This window comes from Austrofundulus limnaeus, unplaced genomic scaffold (genome assembly GCF_001266775.1).
Source record: "Austrofundulus limnaeus strain Quisiro unplaced genomic scaffold, Austrofundulus_limnaeus-1.0 Scaffold466, whole genome shotgun sequence".
In the NCBI taxonomy this organism is placed as follows: Eukaryota; Metazoa; Chordata; class Actinopteri; order Cyprinodontiformes; family Rivulidae; genus Austrofundulus; species Austrofundulus limnaeus.
The window spans coordinates 315,255-339,486 of NW_013952868.1; the positions used below are offsets into that span (position 1 = coordinate 315,255).

At 37.9% G+C, this 24,232-nt stretch overlaps 2 protein-coding genes across 3 annotated transcripts in view; one reads left to right on the forward strand and one right to left on the reverse strand.

Moving 5' to 3' along the window:
* Positions 1-16,553, forward strand: part of asxl2 (ASXL transcriptional regulator 2) — a 34,428-nt gene extending 17,875 nt beyond the window's left edge. For both annotated transcript variants that reach the window (XM_014025298.1, XM_014025296.1), the window contains 8 exons: positions 4,595-4,713; positions 7,050-7,170; positions 7,446-7,505; positions 8,944-9,104; positions 9,635-9,731; positions 9,818-9,923; positions 11,013-11,715; positions 12,735-16,553. In XM_014025298.1, the coding sequence (XP_013880752.1) occupies positions 4,595-4,713; positions 7,050-7,170; positions 7,446-7,505; positions 8,944-9,104; positions 9,635-9,731; positions 9,818-9,923; positions 11,013-11,715; positions 12,735-14,546 (3,179 nt within the window). In that variant the 3' untranslated portion in view covers positions 14,547-16,553. The remainder of the gene's footprint in view (positions 1-4,594; positions 4,714-7,049; positions 7,171-7,445; positions 7,506-8,943; positions 9,105-9,634; positions 9,732-9,817; positions 9,924-11,012; positions 11,716-12,734) is intronic.
* A 3,626-nt stretch (positions 16,554-20,179) lies between these two features.
* LOC106529787 (uncharacterized) overlaps positions 20,180-24,232 on the reverse strand; it is a gene marked incomplete at its 5' end in the record, with an annotated part of 19,324 nt that continues 15,271 nt past the window's right edge. Inside the window, 3 exon segments of the mRNA XM_014025291.1 lie at positions 20,180-20,365; positions 21,962-22,108; positions 22,187-23,234. Of these exon segments, the coding sequence (XP_013880745.1) occupies positions 20,180-20,365; positions 21,962-22,108; positions 22,187-23,224 (1,371 nt within the window).

Genomic DNA, 24,232 nt, shown 5'->3' on the forward strand with positions numbered 1-24,232 from the left:
GCGCCGCGTCAACCAATCAGAGAGACTCCACTGTGTGACGTAGTGACATATTTCCCGACGGGACAGTTTACTGAAAGATGGAGAGGAGCTCTTTAGCTGAAATGAGTGCCTGCAGTCGGTGTCCTGACAGGAGATATCTGCACCAATGCGTGGCAGCGGCTCATCAGACTGGAAAAATAGTCCTGAAAGCGAGCTGTGAGCCTCTACTCTGAATTATCTGGTGAATTAATTATGAATTAATTATCTGGTGAACGTGACATGCTCTTGCTCTCTGTAAATAAAGCAAAGCCACTTCCTCGTCTGACATTAAACAGAGCCCGACAGAGGGGGGAGGCTATTGCCGTGCAGCGCTTCAAGAGCTGACCTGTGTCTGACCTCAAAGTGCACAAGCGTCCAACTTGAAGCGTTGGCTGAGATTTTGAAGCTGAAATCGCGTTCGGTGTGAACGCAGCATTAGAATCTTATCCTTTTGGTCCATATGGTAATGTGTGACTGGGCCTCGTGTCACTTTATGTGGAACAAATTGGGCCCCGAAGTCAAAAAGGTTAAGAACCCCGATTTAAAGTCATATTTAATTTTGGTAAATACAAACATATTTCATAACAACTGAAGGTAACAAAGTAACTTGAACCATGTGCCTGGAAAATACACAATCACCCGTTTTCATGAACCACTACACAAATTTTATTGAAATTTCTAGGAAAGAATTATTAAATGTGCTTCTGCAGTTGATTAATGTTAATGTGGGGTCTATCCAATTCTAGATGGCTGCCGCTATTAAACACAAAATTTAGTGTATTCCAGTGTTGAACTGTGTCTGTAAGAGCTGGGCCTTCAGCTCAGATAAATTATTGTAGCAACTTGCTAAATGCTAAAATTGCAACACTAAGGAGTCACGTTCTGATTACATCACTTCCTTGTTTTAAGTTTCACAAWTCAGAAACCTGCCAAACATTAGGTACAACATCTATATAGTGCCATTTCCTTTACAGTCACTACTAACAACCTGTACATCAGGGGTGCCCAACCAGTTGCTGATTCCCAGGTGCCCGCGCAGCGCAACCTTGCTGCGGAGCCTCTAGTGCCGGCTTTGAGCGTTGCATCCCGGAATGGCTGGTATTGTTTGAAAGCTCTGGTTYTGCCGTACAAGGAGATGTTGAATGAAGTCCCTGCAACGTTCCCCCGCGGAGCAATAAGCAAAAGACYTCCAAAATACGCACCGTCTGACCTCCCGCCAGGGTGGTTTTAGCTGCGGTCCTCCTCTACAAACTGGATGTAGTTGCAAGTTCCTGGGATGTTCTCCCGCGGAGCTATTAACCAGTGACCGGCTGAAAAAGGCGCTTTGGYGGGCGATATAGTACTAAATTTACTCCGGAGCCTCTAGCSCCGGCTCTGAGCGTCGGATCCKGGCGGGAGACGRCTCTAATGTTCTGGATCTCCGCTACAACCTGGAGGTAGTTGCAAGTTCCTGGGACGTTCCCACGCAGAGATACTGTATGAGCGATCAAATGTCGTCGGGCGAGCTCCGGCRGGTGAAACGGCYKATTTCCAGCACGGGGCTGCTWGTGCTGATGCAGGGGAATAAAAGGAAGAGATCCAGTGAGGTGGAACCATGGTCCTACATCCAGCACCCGCTCTYCCRCCTGGATTTAGTCAAGAAACCCCTGGCGGGTGATATTTCTGCAAAAATGCATAAAATTCAGAAACCCACCTGATGGATTTGTTCCAGGCAATAAAAGGAACAGCTCTGATCAGGTGAAACCGGTCCTGGAAGCTCAGCACCGGGTTTTATAGCYGCCTGTAAGAGAATTTTATATTATATGCTTTGATTTTGAAAAAAAAAAAAGGGCGGCACTCTTGTGGTAGCCATGTTGTCCCTGATATTTTGTTTTGTTTTTCCTCCCCTGTATGGAGAGAAGAGAGGAGAGTTCTTGGAATAAATGGAGACGAGTTCCCGTGCTCCAAAGATTTTAAGTCTGTGGTTCTCAGTGTGCAGGTTTCCAGCCCTCATAGCTCGCATGTTACAGTGAGTACTAATTGAAGGAGGTTAAAAAAATTGATCCTTTTTGTTTGAGCATCACTTTTATGTTTCTCTGTCAGGAGTTAAATAAGGATTTTATCTTTTTTTTTTGTAGGTAAATACAGTATATGGTTAAGTAGATAGTTTTGTTTGACAATACTTCAAATAAAACTAGCAACATATTATTTTCTGTTTTATTTACTTTAAATAGTGAGGAGTAGGGAGACCATATTATGTTTTTTGATGCTGAGACTGGACGAGTAGTTCTTGGCAAACTGCCGACTTCAAAAGTAGTTCTTGGTTCAAAAAAGGTTGGGCACCCCTGCTGTACATAAATGCCASCTCAACACAAAACAGAACATCCAACAGSAAAAACCAATTACTTGAAAAAGTCCATTCATTTCTATCCCAAGACTATCCAACATCCCTAGTGGTTCACCCAGTTTCTCCAAGACATTACTATTTTCTGATTAGTTAAAAATGTGCTCAATGAATTGTCTTTGTGGTGCATTCAGGTACAACGTGTAATTTCAGTAATTCACACTGAAATTTACCAGTAACTCACAAAATTTACTGTAAAATTGAATTGTATAATCAAACCATATTATAAATGTATTAGTGAAAATATCAGTGTAAGCCTAATTTTTTTTAAATGACTGCAATTTAATCTCATATGTGCTGAATTTATAGGCCCTCCAGACTTTTTTGAATTGAACAAACCTCGCTKTAAAAAACATCTTCAATTACAGAATAGGAAGTCCATTAAAAAAATAAAACTGTATGGAAAACTGAGCAAACTTGAATTTTAAGCTCTATTCATTAAAGAGTTTTGTTTTTTTTATTACAGGTTTGTTGCAGCTGTTCTGTATTAAAAAGGGAATAAAAAAGTAGAGAGGAAAAATAAACACCATCCCCAACAGATTGTTATATAATTCTAAATTTACAGATATTGGCTGATTGGTTACTCATCCCTGTCATAACAGTTAACGCCCCTTTTCAGCTGTTGTTAAGCGTTGTTGCAAAAACACAGGAAGCCAGCTGCAGATGAGGCAAGCTCAGGGAACATGGCTCCACCACAAATATACATTAAACTGCCCCATCGCACTATGTTTTCTGGACTACACTGAGCAGCCACCATGATAGTAAAAGGTGGGTTTTACTGAATGTGCATTAACTAWAAAACTCTGTCAGCTGGCTGCAAATATTGATCATTTTACTGCGAATTTGTCTCATGTTTGTTGACTCAAATTGTTGCTTTATTGTTATGTTTTGTCTGATGCAAGAGCAAGTGTGGAGAATAAGCTTTTTGTTAAGTAGCGCTTATGTTTTCCTTGTATCACAGAATATGTGACGTTCATGTTGATACAGGAAACTGAATTTTCTCAGTATGAGCAGTGACCACTTCTTGATTATGCACAAGTTTGAAACTGCCAAGAAAATATATATGGTTTACAGCTGAGTCAGAGTACTCTAGTATTGTTTGACTTTTATTGGCTAATCCATACAAAGTACAACAAATGCACATGAAGTCCTATTATTAAAAAAATAACAGCCTAATATTCCTTAAATGTCTGAATATGAAAAATCATGATGATAAATGACAGTTGTTATCAAGGTTTAAGCAAAACAGAATAAGATGTGCATTAGGCAATGTTGCAGTAATTTGTGTGATTTTAGAATATTTGTGCTGTGTATTGTGAATTACTGTTGTCTACTACCACACCAAATTTTAGCTCATTATTTGTAAAATCCATGTTGTAACCATTTGTGTGTGGGCTAAGGTTGAATTGATTTGGAGGCCATCTTGAATTTCAACAACTGTAAAATCAGTTGAAAATGTACATCTGGTAATTACTTTCAGAATTCTTCATTGAAATCCATGCAGTAGTTTATGTGATGTTGATTTGACAGTTAATGCCAAGGTTACAAGCAGTGTGTGTCACGCTTATACAYGTGTTGAGAACAACACTCAGTTAAACACCATCTTTTAGCTCAGTGTTTGCAAAATTTGTTWGCTAAGATGATTTTGTTTTTGGGTTGGTTCTAAAATGTAATCACTTGTAGATGTACATTATTTCCTGAAAGTTTCAGTAGAGTCTGACCAGTTTTTTTGTTAAATAATTTGCGAGCAGACAGTCAGAGTTGACTCCTGATAGTAATGGCTAATTTTAAACAAAGATCCTGCACATCTAATGATGCTCTGACTTAACTGACTTGTTATAGACATTTTTAAATCAGTTAGCTGTCACATCCATCTTGAACTGGGTTGGCTCCAAAAGTTATTTAGTTGTAGATGTATATCCAATACTTCCTGCAAGTTTAACTAATCAGTTTTTCTAATTGCTATCAAACTGTCATAAGTAGAAAAGTTGATTGTCAGAAGTGTAAGAAAGAGAAACAAAGCTCAACCAAATCCTATAGACAAGTCCAAGCCAATAATAAGGCAATGTAATCTACTTAGTGCAAAACATTGGTTTCAGTTTCAWCAAAACAATAGCTAAAATGTGATTGTTGGCCCACGCCCTTCAGGAAATGCGTGTTGTAACATCTGTTCTGTGCTTTTTTGTTCTGCAGTTCCCTCCAAGCTGCAGTCACAACCGTCATCTCCGCAGCCTCAGTGCTCGTCACCTCCCCTCACCACCACTAAAGTCATCTCTCCCTCACAAAAACACAGCAAGAAAGCTTTGAAGCAGGTACTTGAAACAAGCTTTGCATTGAAACAGTATATTTAAAGTGTGTGCTCAGCTAAGTTACCGTGTACGTTATTGTACTTTTCATAGAGGTAACATAAGTTCTTGCCACATCTTCATATTCACATAAACCTTCCAACTCTGCAGTCCACATAATATGTACTCTTTGTCAGTAAATTAATATATTCATATAGTTTAATAAATAACAAATAAAATACAAAACAGCTTTATTGAGTACTTGAAGATATCTTGATTCCCATCCAGGTAGCTGAACTGGAGCGTGTGGAGCTCTGAGCTTTAAACTGCATGTGCATGTTGATATCCTAGCTAGGCAAATAACCAGTTAGGATAGCATTTTTATGTTTTTTTTTTTTTTCCTGTCCTTCTAGCGACATGTTCGACTTGGTAGTGTAGAGTTCTAGCCTGGCCCTTGCCTTCCTACGCAGTTCCACTCAATTCTAGTTTCCCTTCACTGCTCCGTCTGGGACTTCTCCCATAGAGATGGATTTCGCTGGCAGATTTTTAGCCGGGCCAATCAGAGAACAGAACGTCAATTTTCTGCACAGTGTCTGCTTGTAGTTTATTTTACCTGGGCCAATCAGCAAACAGAAGGAGGAGTTTTGAATGACGTCGATGTTCTGCGCAGTGTCTGCTAGTTAGTTTAGCATACGGCAGTGGAGGAAGAGAATGAAGCCAGTCCRTGTTGATAAGGCTTCCAAATTAAATTAAATTTGTCTGAAAAAGCAGCAGCTCTCATTTACAGTCGTCTCRTTCGGCTCGGTACTTCTCTCCTCTCAGTAGGGTTGTTTACAGCACACGCGATTTCCAATTAGCTTCTTAGCTTAGCCTCCTTCACACTGACAGCACACACATGCTTCAGCAGAGGCCACGCCTCCTGCAAGAATCGCTGGTCAATGCAGCGAGTCCAGACCCTTGTACGAAGCAAAGTGAAGGACAAGGGTTTGGTTTTAACCAGGCTAGTAGAGTTATAATGACAGATAATTTGTATTCCAGTGGGTGRTGAGAGTCAAACACAAGTTACAGATGTGTGTGAGTTGGTGTCCTTTGAATCTTGATGGCTTCTATCTCTTTCCATGTGTACCTGTGTAAAGAAGGCAGCTTGTTGTTATTCRTGTCCTATCTGGTGAACTTGATTAGCTTGGATTTTTACCCAGATGCCATCCACGTATCTGAACCAGTGGTGTATTTTGGACAGAGAAGAAAGATYAAGAGGAGGTGAAGTAAACCATTATAGTCAAACCAAAAAAAAAGTCAACTTTAAACAGAGGAGATTTCCAAAACTTACAATACAGTATAAAACCTGATACCCAGTCAGATTCACTCTGCCGATACCTCCATGCATGTGACCAAAACATCTTTCTTGTGAGCCATCAAACAAAAACCATACCTACATATCAGACAGGGGTGGTCCAGATTTGTGGTCAGCTGGCACTGCTGGCTGACTGCTGTGGCAAGTGGTTTGTTGCCGGATGTGGGCCAGGTCTGACAATGCACTGACTTGGTTGTGTTTATGTGATGCTGGCCAACGCATGGAGCACCTAGAGCAAACTTCATCTAGGCCAGCAAAGGGCCTCTTTCTTTGTGGTATCTGTGTCGAGTGTTAGTGTTTAGTGCATTGTGTGGGCCAAAACTGGGCCAGACAAATTTTGCTATGTGGGTAATGACTGTGTAGTGGGAGGGGAGGGAGATTATTCTGCTTATGAATTTATCTGTATAAATTGAGAATTTCATGCAGTTTAAAGCTTAGAACTACACTTCTTAGTTTTGAATTGAGAACGATTCCCTGTTCAGAAATAAAAAATCTTCAGCTATAGAATAAAAGGCCAGTTGCTTTGTTTTTTTTTAAACTTTTTTTTGGATTTGTCCTTTCCTGGATGACTGAGAATCTACAAGAGTTTCCAAATCCCAAATGGCTTTTCCATGAATGTCACTGTTTCTTACCTATTTTCAGTCACATACATACATAAGTAAACAAACACACGTGGTTGCTGGCAGCTGTTCACAAATTGAAATGACACATTTTTAGTTTAAGGACACATAAACCATCAACATGAGAAAAAACGTAAAATTAGTCTTATTTTATGATTGTTTTTTTGACTGGTCTTCATGACTTTCCATGACTTCCAATAATTTTTTGAATCTACTGGAAAATGAATGATATTGTTAAGCGATCTGTTTTATTGCTATGTTGTTGTGTTGTTATTTAGCTGCTCCCATGGGAGCAGTTATAAGCAAACAGAATTAAGAGAACATGTTTTCATTTTCTTATATATACTGGGGCTGGGATCTGGTTCCTTCCCTGTTTTGCGCCTATTCAGGCCTTGAAGCAACAGCAGCAGAGGAACCAACGCAGACAGGGTGGCATGCCAACCATCTCCAGCTCCAGAATTCTTTTGAAAACCATTAAAGATATGGCAGATAATATTACAACAAAGACTGGTAGGTTACAAGCCACTGTACTGTTAAAATAAATGTAGAAAGCAGTTCCATACATTGTTTGAAAAGTGTATGGTGTATGTGATTGGTTTATAGAGTTTATTGTTAAACAGTTTTTGGGTGTTGTCACATCATTTGGCATTTTCATTATGAAAGCAAAGGGTCATCAATTAATTTAGACTTGCCTAAATGTCACCTTTTTACTGTGTAAAGTAAATCTGTCATTTGTCCTGTAGTTTCACTTTTCCCTTCTCCTCCTTTATTTTCTGTCTAAGCAGAATTGTGCCACCCAGTTGTACCCAGAAAAGTTTCCCAGAGATCTGGTCGCCTCAGTACAGGTAGGTGGAACAGCTGGTATAATGTAGTCTGATGCTTTGTCAGTCTTGAAATTTGATAATGTTTCTTTGACAAGATCAAAACAAGCAATTAACAAACTGTTTGACCTCCACAAAAAAAATTACATGCCTAACTACACCAAAAATAAATAGTATTAAAAACTGGCCCAAATTTGAATGTAACAGTTGTACTATCAGCAAAAATGTGCGCATCAGAACCGCAGCACGCAGGACTTCCTTGTTTTTTCCTGGGTCTGTGGCTCAGTCCCGCCCCCGTCTTTTTTTGTCCAGTGGGAGCAATGATCGTCACCCTCATGGCTTTGTTTACAAGTTATAGTTCATTTGCAAAAAAGCACAATGTGAATGCAAACCGCACCAAACGAAAAAAAATAAAGTCCACTTTTGGTCCGGACCAAACAAGTGGACCAAAGGACTTTCCTGGTCTGAATACACCCTGAGTGACAAGAGATGCCTTGGTGCACCAAATGTCASAAGTGTCACTTGGGCTGAGGAGAACTTGATTGTTGCTTCCTGGCCTAATGTCCTAAAAAAATAAAAGTAAATTTCGCATTTAATTTGAAAATAAAGCTCCCAGTGTGTAGTTTCCACAGTAAGCAATGATTTAGGCTACATGTCCTATGCTGAAGTTGGTCCATTGGGTTTTCTGAAGTCCACAGTCAACACAGGAAATTTTAGAGCTCTACATCCCTCTTTCTGCTGACAAGTTTTATGGAGATAGTTTAATTTTCCAGTAGGAGTCACAGCCTACACTGCCAAAAGCAAAAGCTGGTTGGGTAATATTTAGATTTTCTGAGGCACTGAATTTTGGTTTTCCACTATTTGTAAGCCATAATCATCAAAATTACAAGAAAGAAAGACTAGGGGTGAACCAACTGCAGTTTTCTGGCAGATCACGACCTTTAAAAAGCCTGACCTGCCAAGTCAGATTTTGGCCGATACCGATTTTTATTTTTATTTTTTATAACTGACGCTGTCAGCTACATTAACGTCACAATACACCTTTAATGTTCCAACCTTATTTTATTGAAAAACATTGAACAATACTCTTGAAACAATACAAACATGTTTTACCCAGACATTATGTAGTGCTCACAGCAAAAYAGGACCGTGGCAGTCAGACCTTTGTGGAGGTAGATGAGAAGCCAATCTTTTCCATTGATCTTATCTAAGTATCAGCTGGTCTCTGATCTCCCAAAAATAGGGAAATCTGTGCCCCTAATAAAAACTAGAAATATTTTACTCTGTGTGTAATGACTTTAAGTTTCACGTTTTACTGACAGACAGAAAAATTAAACTTTTTCAGGATATTCTATTTTTCTCAGATTACACATTGTAAGTTGTGAATTGTTAAATCAGGATTTGAATTTTTGTGTTTCTTGGTCCATCCTGTCTGAACTGTATTCCTTGTTTTGTGTTACAGGGCAGATAAAACGTACAAAGTACAAAATAGATGTGGAGACACCAGACTCTATTTTGGTTAACACAAACCTAAGAGCAATCATCAACAAGCATACCTTCTCAATCTTGCCTCTAGATTGCCAACAGAAACTGCTCAAACTCCTACCTGAAGTTGAYCGACAGGTGGTTGTTTTATTTGAAAATATGTTTGCCAATGTCCTTGTGTGTGGGTGGGTCTGTTAGTTAGCAAAATATCTCATGAATTGGTGGAAAAAAATAACTTTTGGAGTCGATCCAATTTAAGATGGCCACCACAACCAGCTAGTCTTAGAAAACATAAAAATGGCTGTACTTAACCAAACTAAACAATGTTTGGTGTTGTAATAGGTTAGAGTCATTCCCAACCCATATCCTGAGTGTTAACAAATCTTGTAATATTGCATTTGGTTATTCACAATATGTTTTACAAAGTTTACACAAAATGCCTATTACTCCATCCCTTCTCATCAYATGATTTTAATTTAAAACCTTTTTTTTAATCTGTTTAGTGGATTAGGTTTAGCGGAACTGTGATACTTGTTTAGCAGATTAGTGGTTATTGAACGTTTTTGCTAGCTGTACCCACCACTGCATCCTATTGAAATTTTCAAATCAATGCARTAATCCAGTGATGGTGATTGTCACATTAGTGATTTTGTTGTTMTTTTCTGCAGGCATGCTTGGATGGCCTCCTGAAGGTCACTGGCTCTGCCTTAAACAATGAATTCTTCACATCGGCAGCACAGTCATGGAAGGAGAGGTTGGCTGAAGGTCAGTTCACCACAGCATTTATTTTACTCAAACACGAGTTATATCTCCAAAGTGAACTAAGTTTTCTTCACCTTTTTTCTTTCTAGGGGAATTCACTCCTGAGTTGCAGCTTCGAATGCGTCAAGAAATTGAGAAAGAAAAGAAAGTTGAGCTTTGGAAGGAAGCTTTCTTCGAAAATTATTATGGAGAAAAGTAGGTTTTCTTATGTGAAATAATTATTATTACTTGCTGTTGAAAGGTGAAGACAATGTTTTCACTATGTCTCTGTGTATCTTTGGTGATTGATGGATATTGTGGTAATGTTATGTATTAGCTCAGCGCTACACATTCTCTCATCACTGAGGTCCTCCATCCACATGACAGAGAGGGGAACGCAAAAATGACTCAGCCTGCAACTGAAAATATGGATGGAGGACCTCAGTTTAGCTTGTTTGTCGCGCTAGCGCTGAGCTAATACATATAAGTAGAGGTGCAACGATACAGGAAATTCACGGTTCGGTTTGGTTCGATAATTTACTCTCACGGTTCGATATTTTTTCAATACAAAAAAGAGAAATGTCCATGCCCCTTTTAACTTGTAATTTATTTAAATTAATTATGAACATTTGTTTAACCTCAAAAGTACAGTTTTTAAATTAAATGTTGCTGAAACAGCAAAGTTTCTCAGTGGATCTGCGCTCAAAAATGCAGCCTAGGTGGAGTAGTCGAACACAGATCCACTGATCCTTTAACACAGTGCATCTTCAGAAAACAAGTTGATAAAGTAAATTTTTAAAATCTGTATTGTTTGATACGGTTCGATACGGGTACATGTATTGTTGCACCCCTACATATAAGGCAATATAGCGTCAGCACTAGCGCAAAGGCTAACAGGCTAAGCTGAGGTTTTTCTTCCATGAAGCAGCTCTGTTGTCCTCCATCTATATTTTCTTTGCCTGGAACTTCTTGTTCCAGGCAAAATGTTTCTTAATCGTTTCTGTTTTCTTCAGTTGTTGTGGCAGCTGACATAAACACAAGTTAAACCCGAACTTGTGTTTGAACTACTCAAGCCACCAGTAAAAGCAAAATGTAATGTAATTTGTGACTAGAATCTTCACATAAACATGATGTTCAACATCAGTTATTATTTTATTTTTTTCTGTGATCTTTGAACAGTTCTAAACAATTGTGATACTCAAATTTATTGACAAAAATTTGTCAGTTTTTTTTTTTTAAAAACGTCTAATTTTTTAGAGATAAAAGTCTTGATTTCTTTTTTCCTTCCCTCATCTCTCTCTGTAGTTCAGGCCTCAGCTATGAGGAATCCAAAGAGCTGACAAAGGCTGTGCCAAATCAGAAGTCTGCTAGGCCTCGGACCCCCCCTGATCAGACAAGACCTGTCACTAAAGCTCTGGAGGACACTATGAACAGTAATCTGAGGAAGGCTGCTGCTGATGACATTAAACCAACACAGACATCACGAGAACCTCTCAAAGACCACCCTGGTCAGAAAGAGTCTGTGTCCATCACAGAGCCCATGAGGACACGGCGCTCACATAATTCGGAGGATCGTAAGTTGAACCCAGCAGCACAGACTGGGTCGACGCCTGCTGGGAAAACACCAGAAGTTGAGAAATTGACTGAAAACTGTTCACCATCTGTATCCCCTGAAAAGGAGCTTAATGAGGAGAAGAAAGCTAAAGTCCCTCAGTCACCTGTAAAGGAAAGCCCTCCACCGAACGCTGGGACAGATTTGCCAGAGGTTCAGCTGGGGACTCCTGTTAAACCTTCTGTTAATAGTAAAGATATCACAGAGCCCAATGTCACATTAGACACTCAGAAAAGGAAATCCCTCAGTGAGTTGGAGGGCGAGGTAACACCAGAGAAAAGACCCCGTTTGTCCTCAGTTTCTTCAGTGTCTTCAGTGTCTTCATCTCCTTCAGCATCATCCWTGTCCAGCCCTGCTACACCTTCTCCAACAAGTCAGAAAGTTCCACCACTCAAGGTGAGAAAATACTGTATAAAACTCCCAGACTCCACTGATCTGGTTTCTGAGTATCTCGGACAAAATGCTTTGTTCCAGAGAGAAGCAGCTTTGGTGGCTTGGATTTGCATTAATCAAAGGGAATTTCTGAGTTGTGTGAAAGTTTTTGTCGTATTTCCATTAACTAACTACCTATTAAAATAAAGGCCATATTGTCACATTTCTCGCTGTAGTTTTAAACTGAAATATTTGTATAGTTTAGTAGGTATTCTGGGTAGTTTCTTCTTTCATGAAATGTTTTGGCTCTCCTCCAGGAGACTTCTTCAGTAGAAGACCTACTAAACTTTTTCTTGATTTTTCTACCTGTATTACTGAGATGCATCAGGACATTTTGCTTGATTCTACATAATTTTTGTGAAGTATGTTAGCTCTCAGAGTATGTGTTGAATATGACTCGGCCCAAGTTTTAGTCAATATTTGTAATATTGCCTGATTTATACCAATTTTTGTGTTGGATGAAGTTGATWAGCTTTGGAAGTAATCTTGAATTGGGTTGACGCCAAAAATTGATTAGTTGTTAATAAACATCCAGTAATTAATTATTTTCTGAGCATTTCATTAGAATATGTGTAGTGGTTCATGGGGTATTTTGCTACAATTTTAATCAAAAATATTGTAAGATGTGTATTGCTTGGGGTTTGCATTGATGATGATGGTTAGCTACTACAACACCAAATTTTTGCTCCGTATTTGTAAAACTGGCATTTTTTGTGTTTTCTATTGTTAAGCTATGGCAGCCCCTTGAATGAGTTAAACTGCAAATTTTACTTTCAGCAAATTTCAATAAATTCCTTCCAGATGGTTATAAGATATAAGATTTTGCTAACAGATAAACACAGAGATATTACCTTTCACCTTCAAGAAATAATATCCCTAATTTGTAACAGCATGGTTTTATAGCTGACTTTTTTTCCCTGTATTTTATTTTATTTTTTTTTACCAATTATTATTTAACACAATGTATCTTACTTTATTTTCAGATCTCTGTGTCAGGTATTCTTCCTGTTCCTCTGTCACCCAATCAAATCTCACCAAGAACTCCTCTCCATGTCCCACTTAGCAGCCCAGGACGCACTGGTGCTCGTACTTTGGCTGACATTAAAGCCAAAGCTCAGCTTGCCCGAGCACAGCGAGCAGCAGCAGCAGCCGCAGCCACCTCAGGATCAACAGCATCAAGGGCAGTAGTTCCAGGCCCAGGTCCAGGGGGCGGTAGTAGTGATCAGAAGCCACCCAGTTTCAGTCCCACCCCAACGTATCCTCAGGCTTCAAACAGGTTATTAGCCACCAGCAGCAGCAGCAGCAGCAATCAGTCCAGTACACTGTCTCCTTCCCCAGTAAATGCTCATGAACTGCCAATCTCAAGCTGGTCCCCGACTGACAGCACGCACAAAGGTAACCCTATTGATTTTGTCAGCACAGGATCCTCAAACATCCAAAAGAGTTTAAACACATCAGCTCAGCCTTCATCCACGTCTGATACAAAGGAGCAGGTCGTCCCAAAGGGTTCTGGATCACTAACCAGAACCAGTTCTTGCATCCCTGCCAACAATCCCTTGGTGACTCAGCTTCTGCAGGGCAAAGAAGTTCCACTGGAACAGATCCTCCCAAAACCATTGTCCAAGCTGGAAGTAAAAGTGTCCAACCTGCCCACACAGCCAGTGAGTAAAGTAAAGACGTCACATTATGTCGAACTAAAGGCTGAAAGGCCTGTGCTGCAGCAGGTCAACACAGCGGGACGGCCTGGGGGTTTCTCAGAATACACAAAACATTACAGGGAACTTCCCAATAAGGAGACCCAGGAGCAGATCCTCCAGGCACTAATGCAGCGGAAAGATAGGCAGAACCAGCTTACTGGAGGTTTAGACCCTCAGTCTTCACAGCACCGAGTGCATCAGATGATGCWTGCAGAGGAGTGTCAGGACCAGTCCAGAATTTCTGTTGGCTTTCTTTGTCGAAACAGGGTTCCCAGGCCAGCTATGACGGGACATTATTTACTTAATGTGTCAACATATGGCAGAGGAGCAGAAAGCAAGAAGCTGTCAGTTTTTCCCAACAAAGCCGGATCAAGTTTAAAAAGGGAAAGCACAGAGAGGGAGGAGGTTGCTAAGGAAGACATAGCCAAGAAAGTTTTCCTGACCAGTTGTGGGATGAAATCAGAGCAGCAGGGATATTCTATAACAAAGTGTGATGACACAGGAAACTTTCAGCACTGCTCCGCTATAAAAACTGAGCCAGGATCGGAGGACAGTGCAGCTGATGGGGATAACAACAACAACATCAGTGCAAAAGCCAAAGACACCAGCCCTTTTTCTCAGCCACGCCAAAATCACCTCGAACTCTGCAATAGTACTCAAGGAAAGTCCGAGCCATATCTTTCCAACACGGACCCGAGTCACCAGCGGCCGACTGCCTTTCAAACCCAGAGAACAATGGACAATCAGGAATCTGCAGTAGCAGCGTGCTACGGCGGCACGGTCAGCATGTCTGTACCTCACACTCTGAACCACARCACCACAGGTACAGAGGTGGATGGTGGGGGCATCTGTGGGAGCGTCATGTCCTTCTCAGTGACGGTTACCACCATACCTGCCAGTTCCACATTAGAACATGGCGGTCAGGGCGAGCCCTCACCCAATCCATCGTTCACCGAGGGCTCCAACATGGAGGACGTCAAGTCTAAATGCTACTGCCGACTGAAGGCAATGATCATGTGCAAAGGGTGCGGGGCCTTCTGCCATGACGACTGYATCGGCCCTTCAAAACTGTGTGTCTCATGTTTGGTGGTACAATGATATAAAATAATAATCACTAAACAATGTAATTATTTAACTTTTACACATTGAGGCACAAAGCAGCATCAGAGGGGTATACTACGAAGCAAGTTCAACAAAGCTTGGCTTGACAGAAACTAAAACGCTTGTAAGAAATCACAGGTACTACAATGGTGGTTTTGATGTTACTTTGTGAACTCAGACTTTCTGCTTTAGTCTMAGATTGTGCTCACATGAAAACATCCCACTTTCGATTCACTTTTTCCACTTAAAATTAACAGATTCAATAAATAAAGTTACGGGGGAGGAAAAAAATTGCTTGTATTAATAGAAAGTGAAGAGCATTGGCTCAAGAGCCTAATGGGGGAAATAAAATATTCCTCATACAATTTGCTGAAAACTGTTGATTATAATAAATCAGATATGGTACTTGCTGCTGTTTAGGTTGGGACAAAAAAGATTTGAAATTTATTTTACAATCARGAAGTTTATTTAGCTCTGACACTGTCCCTTAATGTGCAGATCACTTTATTGAGCAAATCAAGTCTGTTATTTATTAAATATTTAATTTACAGAAGTACTATCAAATTACTTCTATAACTGTTTTATCAAAATTACAGCAAATTCAGACAAAATCTAAAATAAGATGTTGCAGTTACAGTCCATTATTTATCATTAATTGATTCAGTTTGTTACGCAATTCTTTGTTTTAAGCTTACTGCATYTAATGGCACAGAGTTGAAACATGGCTTAGAAGTGAATTCAAGTTTCTAAGCCATATTTTTCTGTTTTTCTCCTATGCTGAAAATCAYGTGAGTTAAATTATGAAAAAAATTCTGCTCAAACTCAATTATTAATTATAGCAGTGGTGTCCATTTCTGGTCCTCAAGGGCCACTGTCCTGCATGTTTAAGATGTTTTTTTTGCTTCAACACACTTGATTTGAATTAATGAGTGATTAACAGGCTTCTGCAGAACATGAAGACACGATAAAGAGCAGAGAAACAACTACAATATTCAGGACAGAGGATCCTCAAGGACCAGGATTGGACAGTAGTGGATTATACTTATTTTATTTGACAGATAGGATGATTAAATAAAATCAATCTGAAAAAAAAAAAAMAAWATAAATGTAAAAAAAACCCAACCACAACTATAGGATTATTAGACACTGTGTCTGTTTCACATTCAGAATCTGAAAGTTGGTTCCACAGGAGAAGAGCTTGATAATTAAAAGCTCTGCCTCCCATTCTACATTTAGAAACTCTAGGAACCACAAGTAAACCTGCAGCCTGTTCGCAAACTGCTCTGTTAGGAGAATATGGAACAAGTTCTGTAATATATGGAGCTTGGTTCAGAGTTTTTTTCATCTTAATAGGAAGATTTTAAATTCTGTTTTGATATGACAGCGAGCCAGTGACAGCAGAGTGTTTAAGTTCATGATCTCTGACAAGCTGACATTTRTTTTAAATGTTGCACTCAGGCAGATGTTGAGTCAGATTTCTGTATGGGATATCTTTAGGAACAGATTTGGTAAATAGGTTTTGCTTATTACTGACTAAAACTCCTAAGTCTCTGCTACCATGGAGATTCTAGATGCGTTTAAGAAAAGACGTGAACTGAACTCTATAACTTTCAGCTCATCATAGCTGATTAAGTGGAAATTCTAACTTCGTAGTATCCCCCTCAGGTTATTTCAAGTCGAAACCACACTCACCAACACAAACCAGCCACTGTCTGTTGGAGAAGCTAGAATTTACACTGGATGATCTTGTTTTTTCACAATCATTTTATACTGAGGCAGTTATAAAGTAGAAATAAATTTTTAATCAGTCTATTAATCTGTCAAGTTCGTGAGAAATCTCCGATGTTTGCACTCAGCTAGATTAGTGTAATATATATTTTTATAAACTTGTGTATTTTTAAAAAAATATGGGAGGGAAAATGAATGTTGCTATTTTTTAGGACTTCATGACTGTTGTGCTTTTAAATGGAACCTTTTTATTATTGGGTCAAATAGATTATAGTTTATTTAAAATGAGCACTAATGATAATCATAGGATGTGTAGTACCTCCTATTTGGAATTTATGCATGTGTGGCAGGAAAATGCAACTAATACAAATTATTTTATATAAAAAAAGGTACATTATTAAAACACTCAAAATTTAAAAAGTAAAAATACATATTTGATTTGAGTGTGTTTCAATAATAAGAATTTAATAGGATTAAATGTATACATAGGTTACCCTATTTTAATTGCACATTATAACATCAAGGTAATTTGCCAAAGCACTTAAAAGCTCCCAAGATATAAGGTAGAAACTGAGTAAAGCACTTAGAGTGAATTAATATAGACGGTAAAGAAGAATTACCTATATAAAATATCTTTTTTTAGGCAAACAAAATCTTTTCTATATTGAATAAAGAAAAAAAGTTGCCTTCCACAGTTCAAATTTCCAGAAGAAAATGTTTTCTCTAAAATTGTCTTTATACATAAATTCCCCCAAACAATAAATAAACAGTGGTGGGCACAGCGAAACAAAAAGTTAGCTTCACTAACTACTAATCTGCTAGACAAGAATTTTGGCCCCACTAAACATAAAAAATTAATGAAAGCTAATGCTAACAGCTAAGATGATGTCATCATAGTCAATTTTTGTGTTCGTTATTTAAATATTCTTAAATGTTATTTTCTTTTTGGCACTGTTAGTTCGAAGTTTAGCTGCTAAAGATGCTACATGCTACACACATGGTGACRTGTGACACTGCGTGTAAGAGGGGATAGTTTTTATTTTTACCTAATTTGGGATAAATGGCATAAAAATAGAAGTTTTACACTTGGATATTTTTAGTGGACTTAAAATTAGCGGAACCTAAAACTGTTTCCAAAGTTTGCACAAATCTAGTGTGCTAACCGAGAAGCTAGTATTGCTATTAGCAGATTAGCGGGACTGTGCCCACCACTTTAAACAAAGTCATAATTTCAAGGCCTAGCATTCCTAGAAAGAATGGATATCATCCATCGCCTTTCATGCTGAGTGTTGAGCTGACATCTTAATTTGAGAAATGACGATATTGTAGCTTTTTTTGGTCCAGCTTTGTAACTGACGTTATGCAAAGTCTCGTGCGATATTGCAAGACGTTGATATATTAGCGCTCAGAGTTTATGTTGTGAATGACTTTCAGCTACTACAAGACCAAATTCTTGCTCAGCAACTAAAATTAAACCAATTTTAGTGTTTCCTAAAGTCAGTCATTTGTGGCGGCCATCTGGAAATGTGTTGACTCCGAGTTAATTAAYGGTAGACGTTCATCCAATGATTATTTTCTGAAAAGTTTAATCAAATTCTTCCAGATGTTTATAAAATGTTTTTTTAACAGTACAAGCAGCCACACACTCAAACACAGGCAAAAATGTCACCAGCTCGCCTTCAGTGGCAACGGGTGGCAAAGTGAACCAATGCAAATGGAGAAAATGTAGACTGTTTCTTCCTCTTTTATGTAAATACTTGCATTTTTGTGTTTCAACTAATGTTGGGAATCAATGCTGTGTTTCTTGTTCAGCACACCCTGCTTAAGCACATCCAGCTTTTTATGGCAAAAATAATTTAGACGATGGGATTAAAAAGGGGGAAAGCAGTAAATTTTTGCAAATGTTTTACGACAATGATTCTACACAGCATGCCTAATTTTATATAAAATCATCAGGAAGTAGAAGAAATCACAATCAGTAACACTTAACCTTTTTTTACAAGCTACCAAACTAGTTCTCTTCCATTTTAAGGTGATATTTTCAGGCTCAAATGAAATCACCTTTATATGTTGTGTATGATCTGCACATGTGATGCAGAGAATACGTTGGGTTAAACAGTTTKACATTTGTAAGCACATTGTGAGGATTTTGACAAAGTCCTTTTTTTAATCCCCGTTTGAGCTCAAAAAGGTGTGTGAAATTTTTACCTCTTGCTTTCCTTTTTTTCTACAAAAGAGCAAAAGATGACACAAATATATTTTATAATCAGCAACAATGGGCAAAATGGTTTTTTTTTTGTTTGTTTTATAGCAGTTTGAAGGTAACAAGTCTCCTTTAAAAATCAGAAGTTGTTTATATTTCAGACTAGTTAAAGTAATATATTTTAATTAATATATTTTAATATAAAAGATATATTTGCTTTTTTTCTTGTTTAGACAAATCAACAGGGTATTTACAATAGTACTATACTGGCCGTCCGTTTTTACCTATAATTACTTGTAGACAAGACAGATCACCGTACATGATTACTTGACTTTATATATTAAATTGCCCGGGTTTGTCTGAAATTCTGTACGAAGCGGATTTTCAGTCAATCTATTGGTTTGTACTTTTCCATAAATACTTTGTCTATGTTCCCATCTGTCATCACTTTAGACATTCAGTTTATTTTTTGTTATCACTGTACTCTTAATGGTGTTTTCTATGAAATTACAGGGTGATGTTTGTTGAAAGTGAGTGTCCACACGCAGAACAGAGTTTTCACTAAACCTGATCTCCTTGCATTTAGTTTTGTCATAGTTTGTATTGATCTCATGTGAAGATGTAGGTCTGGTTTGGAGGAATGTGATATAAGAATGCTGAATTTACTCTTGTCCAGCTTGGGACTGTAAGGGCAGCTGAAAAATGTTGGTGGCTACAATAACATAAGACAGCAGTCTCTGTTAGAATAGCGGTTATTGTGGGCAATCAGCACCATTTTCATTTGTTTCATGTCGGTCTCTTTTTGTCTCCAATAAAACTCCAGTGAATGTAACATAGTAATCTGCACTTGTAAACAAAATGTATTTTATAAAACATGATTGACTATTATAAATACATTTGAAAAATAAAGACATGTTTTGTTTATTTAGAGTTGCGGATGTCRCACCAAGAAAAGCATTCAAAAGCTCGTTGAAGCTGCTGAGGATCATTCAGTATAGAAAAAATATTTGCTTTTAATTACGGCCGACTTCTGAAGCAGACAAAGTTTAGTTTTTGTTGTCTGGAAGCTGGTAAAGCCACCAATTATTTATGATGGACAAACGTGGTACAGAGTGTGAGTAGGGTTGGGCAATATTGGCAAAAAAAATCACAATTGTGGTATTTAGCCGATAACGATTAATTTGATGATTAATCCCCTGGAGTCCCTGGACACCCTTATGTCCTATAGCCACATGACCAATTTAGTGGGAAAGATCTGCTATTTGTAAAAAAAAATGTTCCAAATTGTGTGAAAATTACAGATTTCAGTCTATACATCCTATTTTAAATTGTGTTTATAGATAAATTACAGAACTTTATTTTTAATGTTCATCATATTTGAAGCAGAGAGGAGCAACAAGCAGACTGACCAGAAAAATATCCAGTCAGTCTGCCTGGTGGCATTAATCGTATTGTGTCAAGTGCCAAAAAGTAATCGATTAATGTTTTTCTGACRATTAATTGCACAYGATAAGATTATGCCCAAMCCTAAGTGTGAGTGTGTAAAATGACACACTGCCGACTTTGCAGGTTTTCCAACCTACAAAGAATGTTGAGGTCCTTATTTATTGTAGGTACAATTCAGCTCTGAGAGACAGATTCTTGAAAAGAAGGGAAAAAGGAAAAAAAATCACTTTGTTTGATTTTTAAATAACTAACATTACATTAGAGATTNATATGAAAGATCTCTCACTCTGACAAACATGAACAAAGACAACATTAAAAATTCTGCTTCAACACTTACACTGTAGTCTTTGATGAGGTGATCAACAGACTCCCCAAGGTACACCGTCAAGCACTGAATAACCAGATCTCTGGTTATGTCAATGTTAGGATTGGGTGGTGACTGAAAATTATAAGAAAATATACAAATTACCACCATCATATGTGACTATTTATATAGACAAAACAATGAGAAATGGCATTATTAAAAAGTAAACTGTTAAATATCAAACTGTCATCACCTGGAACATTATGTGGGATAATTAGTTCATGTTAATGTGTAGAGTCTGACAGAGACATAAAGAGTTCAAATCAATAGTTACAGAAGTAAGGACAATTTGATACGACATTCTTCAAGTTGTATGATTTTAGTCATCTGGGGCCTCATTTATAAAGGGTTGTGTGGAAACCATACTAAAAGTGAACGTACGGCCAAAAGGCGACAATGGCGTACGCAAAATAAAATTCAGATTTATAAAACCGTACGTACACATGTTTCTGTGCACCTTTTCTTTATAAATCACAGCTGCACCTCAGAGTTGGCACACAAGGTCCCGCCTCAGGTTCTGTCCTCTACACGCCCACAAACGCGTGACAAATACAGATTTAAAAAAGTGAACCATTTATAACACATCCACACTGGCGAGGGCACACGCACCCAAAGTGTGACTATAACCATGACTTTTGCTGTAGTGCTGTTTAAATGTCTCTTGTCAGGGAGGGGTCTGTGGATCAGTGTCGTCTGAGGTGGAAGATGAGTGGAGATGCGTGGACTTTTATTAAACTTTTTTTTTCAAAAGGTCCTAATGGCGCAGAAGCATAAATATTACTGTTAAGAAAGCTTCTGATAAAGTCGAATGTCTGATTCTGAAGGTAAATTAAATATCTGACAGTTAGAGCCACACAGTGTGGCTCTAATTCCTCACTTCACCATCTGTGTCGCAGTTTCACGTCTCCAAAATGAGTGTACGCATAAATTAGAGCTGGCGTGAGGCAACGCACGCTTTCACGTCAAGTTTGGATTTTATTAATCACAACTTTTGTGTGAAAAGTGGCGTACGCAAGTTTCTGGGCTCGTTTTGTGCGTAGGCAAGCTTTATAAATCCTACCTATGGACTATATATGCTTTTAAATCTTTTAAGTAAATTAGATGTATGACTGTAATATCTTGTACTGCATGTAAGATTTTGACTGAGATCTTTAAATGAGTCTATCCACCCATCTTAAAAAGAGGGCTGAAATACAACACAACCACATCAATTTCAACATAGCTTACAGTATTGTTAATCATGAGCCACTGATTAAGTTCAATAATCCAGTAGTTTTATGTAGTAATCGGACTTAATATTGATTACCATGTTTGTGTCATTTCATAAACCTAAACTGGCCCCACAACAGGCTTGATATGTTTTAAGTAATCTTTTGTTCATAMAGTTTTTCTCCCTTCTAGGACAAAAGATAAGCCCAGCTAGATCTGTACTTATGAGAGTTTTCTACTAAGAAYAGACACATATTGATATTAAAGTAAAAATATGAAAATCATAAATGTGTTGCAGTGAATATTATTAATTATATCAATGTTTCAAAATTTCCTGACGTATTGCACTCACAGAAACAAACAGCTATTTAGTTGAGTTATGCAACAAGCAAATTACAGTCTTGAAATTTCAAAACAAAACAGATTAAATAAAATTTCAAACAAAAAGTCTGTGGAACATACTTTGGCTAAGATGGCCTGCAACTTCAATCCCATGGCTCCCCCCTTTGCATGACAAAGGGCCAATAGCTTGGGAGTATACTCATCCAGCATGGACATAAATTTGGATTCAAGGTGCACCATGGTAATCCTGTAGAACTCGTCCTGCAGCTGAAAGAAAAAAATAACAGATTAAAGCCTCAAAATATTTGAAACTTCAAATATTACATGATCTAATTTGTAACTCACATGAGTCGGTTCAAACAAAGCTGGCCATCTGGCTTTAATGTCCTCAATGCTGGGGGACATGTTGACTATTTCATGTCGTCTGTGTGCAAACGTTTTTGCCATTTTTTCTTTTATCATCTTGTTGTTGATTTTTTTCTTGACTTCAGTGATTAACTGAACTCTCTCATCTTCTTGACTACTTTCATCTTCTCCTGCTGGATATGGAGGAAGATAATTGACCTCTGCTTTCCGAGGCTTTTTCACTTTCTTTGCAGATTTCTGGTCACCTGGTCTCTTGCGTGTCACAGCATTGCATGTCACCTCAGGAACTCCAAACCCTCTAAGTTTTGTACGATAATTAGCCATCTTGTATTTGATTCTTTGTAGCCAACCATAATAGCCTGAGAAAGAGCCAGGTTCCTTGAGACAAGGGTATTTGGTCACAAGTGCCTCAGCAACACAACTAACCTGTGCACTTGAAGGATAGGCTGTAAATCTAAATATAGTTTCAGCCAACTTTTCCAAAATGTCAGTCTTTACTTTGGAGGTAGGCAGAAGAGTTCCATTCTTTTTGTACTCCTCAGTGGCATTTTCAAGGTACATCTCAGTTTCGTATGCAAACTGTGGAATGGGGAACTGCTTTGGCCAGGGCTCACATCGTTCTGTAGTCTTATTCCTTTTGAGAATAATGGTATCCTGAGAAGATGTGGTTGCAGCAGAGTCTGCATTTGATCCAATTGACTCGGCATATGATGAATCATTATCAGTTGACTGTTGACCAGAGGGGCTGCCAAGACTTTCATCAAGTGGAGCCAAGGTTAGGACGACCGGGGGTGTGCCAACAACCTTCACAGTATCTTTGTGTTTTATCTGGTCACTACTATTAAGAGTGAAGTAGTTCTCAAATTCTGAGTCAAAATACTGAAGAGTGAAGTCATTTGAAAGTCCAAAGGTATCCTTCACAACACTTTGCAGCTCCTCTACTGTTGGTGGGATCCCTGATGGAAGGACCAGCTTCTCGATGTGGTCATCAATAATTACACGGAGCTTTGCCTCCATCTCTCTCAACCTAGAATAGAACGTAAATGTGCAGAATTAAATTCAAATCTTCCCTTCCCTTCAAAATAATATAATTTAAATTTATCTCATCTGTCATTTAATCAGATTATGAGTATTGAAGAATAAGCCAATTATATAAATAAAACATTATATAACTGGTGAAATCATATGGAAGACCAAAACTGAGATAATTAGAAATAAAAGCATGAATATATAAATGAATAAATAAATACACTTAAAATGTCCCAATTATTTAAAAAAGAGAACTTTACTTCTTGTTTTATAATTTATTGACCTTCATGTTTATTTTTCCAGAATATTTCCAATATATTATATATTTTACCACATAATTTACATTTTGTTTTTAAATATATATTTTTTGTTTTTCATTTTAATTGTACATGCATTTGTGTCTCTTAAATGTTTATATTCAGTTAGTTTTTATAATTTTCCCCACAAGTCTTTATTTTCATGTGTTGCTTTTACATTTCTCTGTTTCCTGTTTTTACATTACCATATGCATTTCTGCCTCTTTGTAAATAAGGTGGACAGTCCTTGGGTCAGCTCCTTTCCTACTGGTCAACAGATATGAAGGAGCACGTTAGGAGATGAACTGAGCCAAGAAGGACTGCACACCTTATTTACATAATGAGGCAGAAATGCACAAGGTAAAGTAAAAAGAGGAAACAGAGAAACATAAAAACAACACATGGAAATAAAGACTTGTGGGAAAAATAATAAAAAATATAATCATTTAAGAGACAAACACATGTACAAGCAAAAGGAAAAGCAAAAATATATAGCTAAAAATAGTAAAATGTAAATTATGTTCTAAAATATATAATTCATTAGAACTAAGCTGGAAAAATTAATATGATGGTCAATTAAATTAATAAACATGAGATAAAGTTCTCATTTTTTAAAATTAACTGGTGCATTTTAAGTGTATTTATTTATTGGTCCTGTCATATATTTCTGATTTTATTTCTAATTATGTCAGTTTTGGTC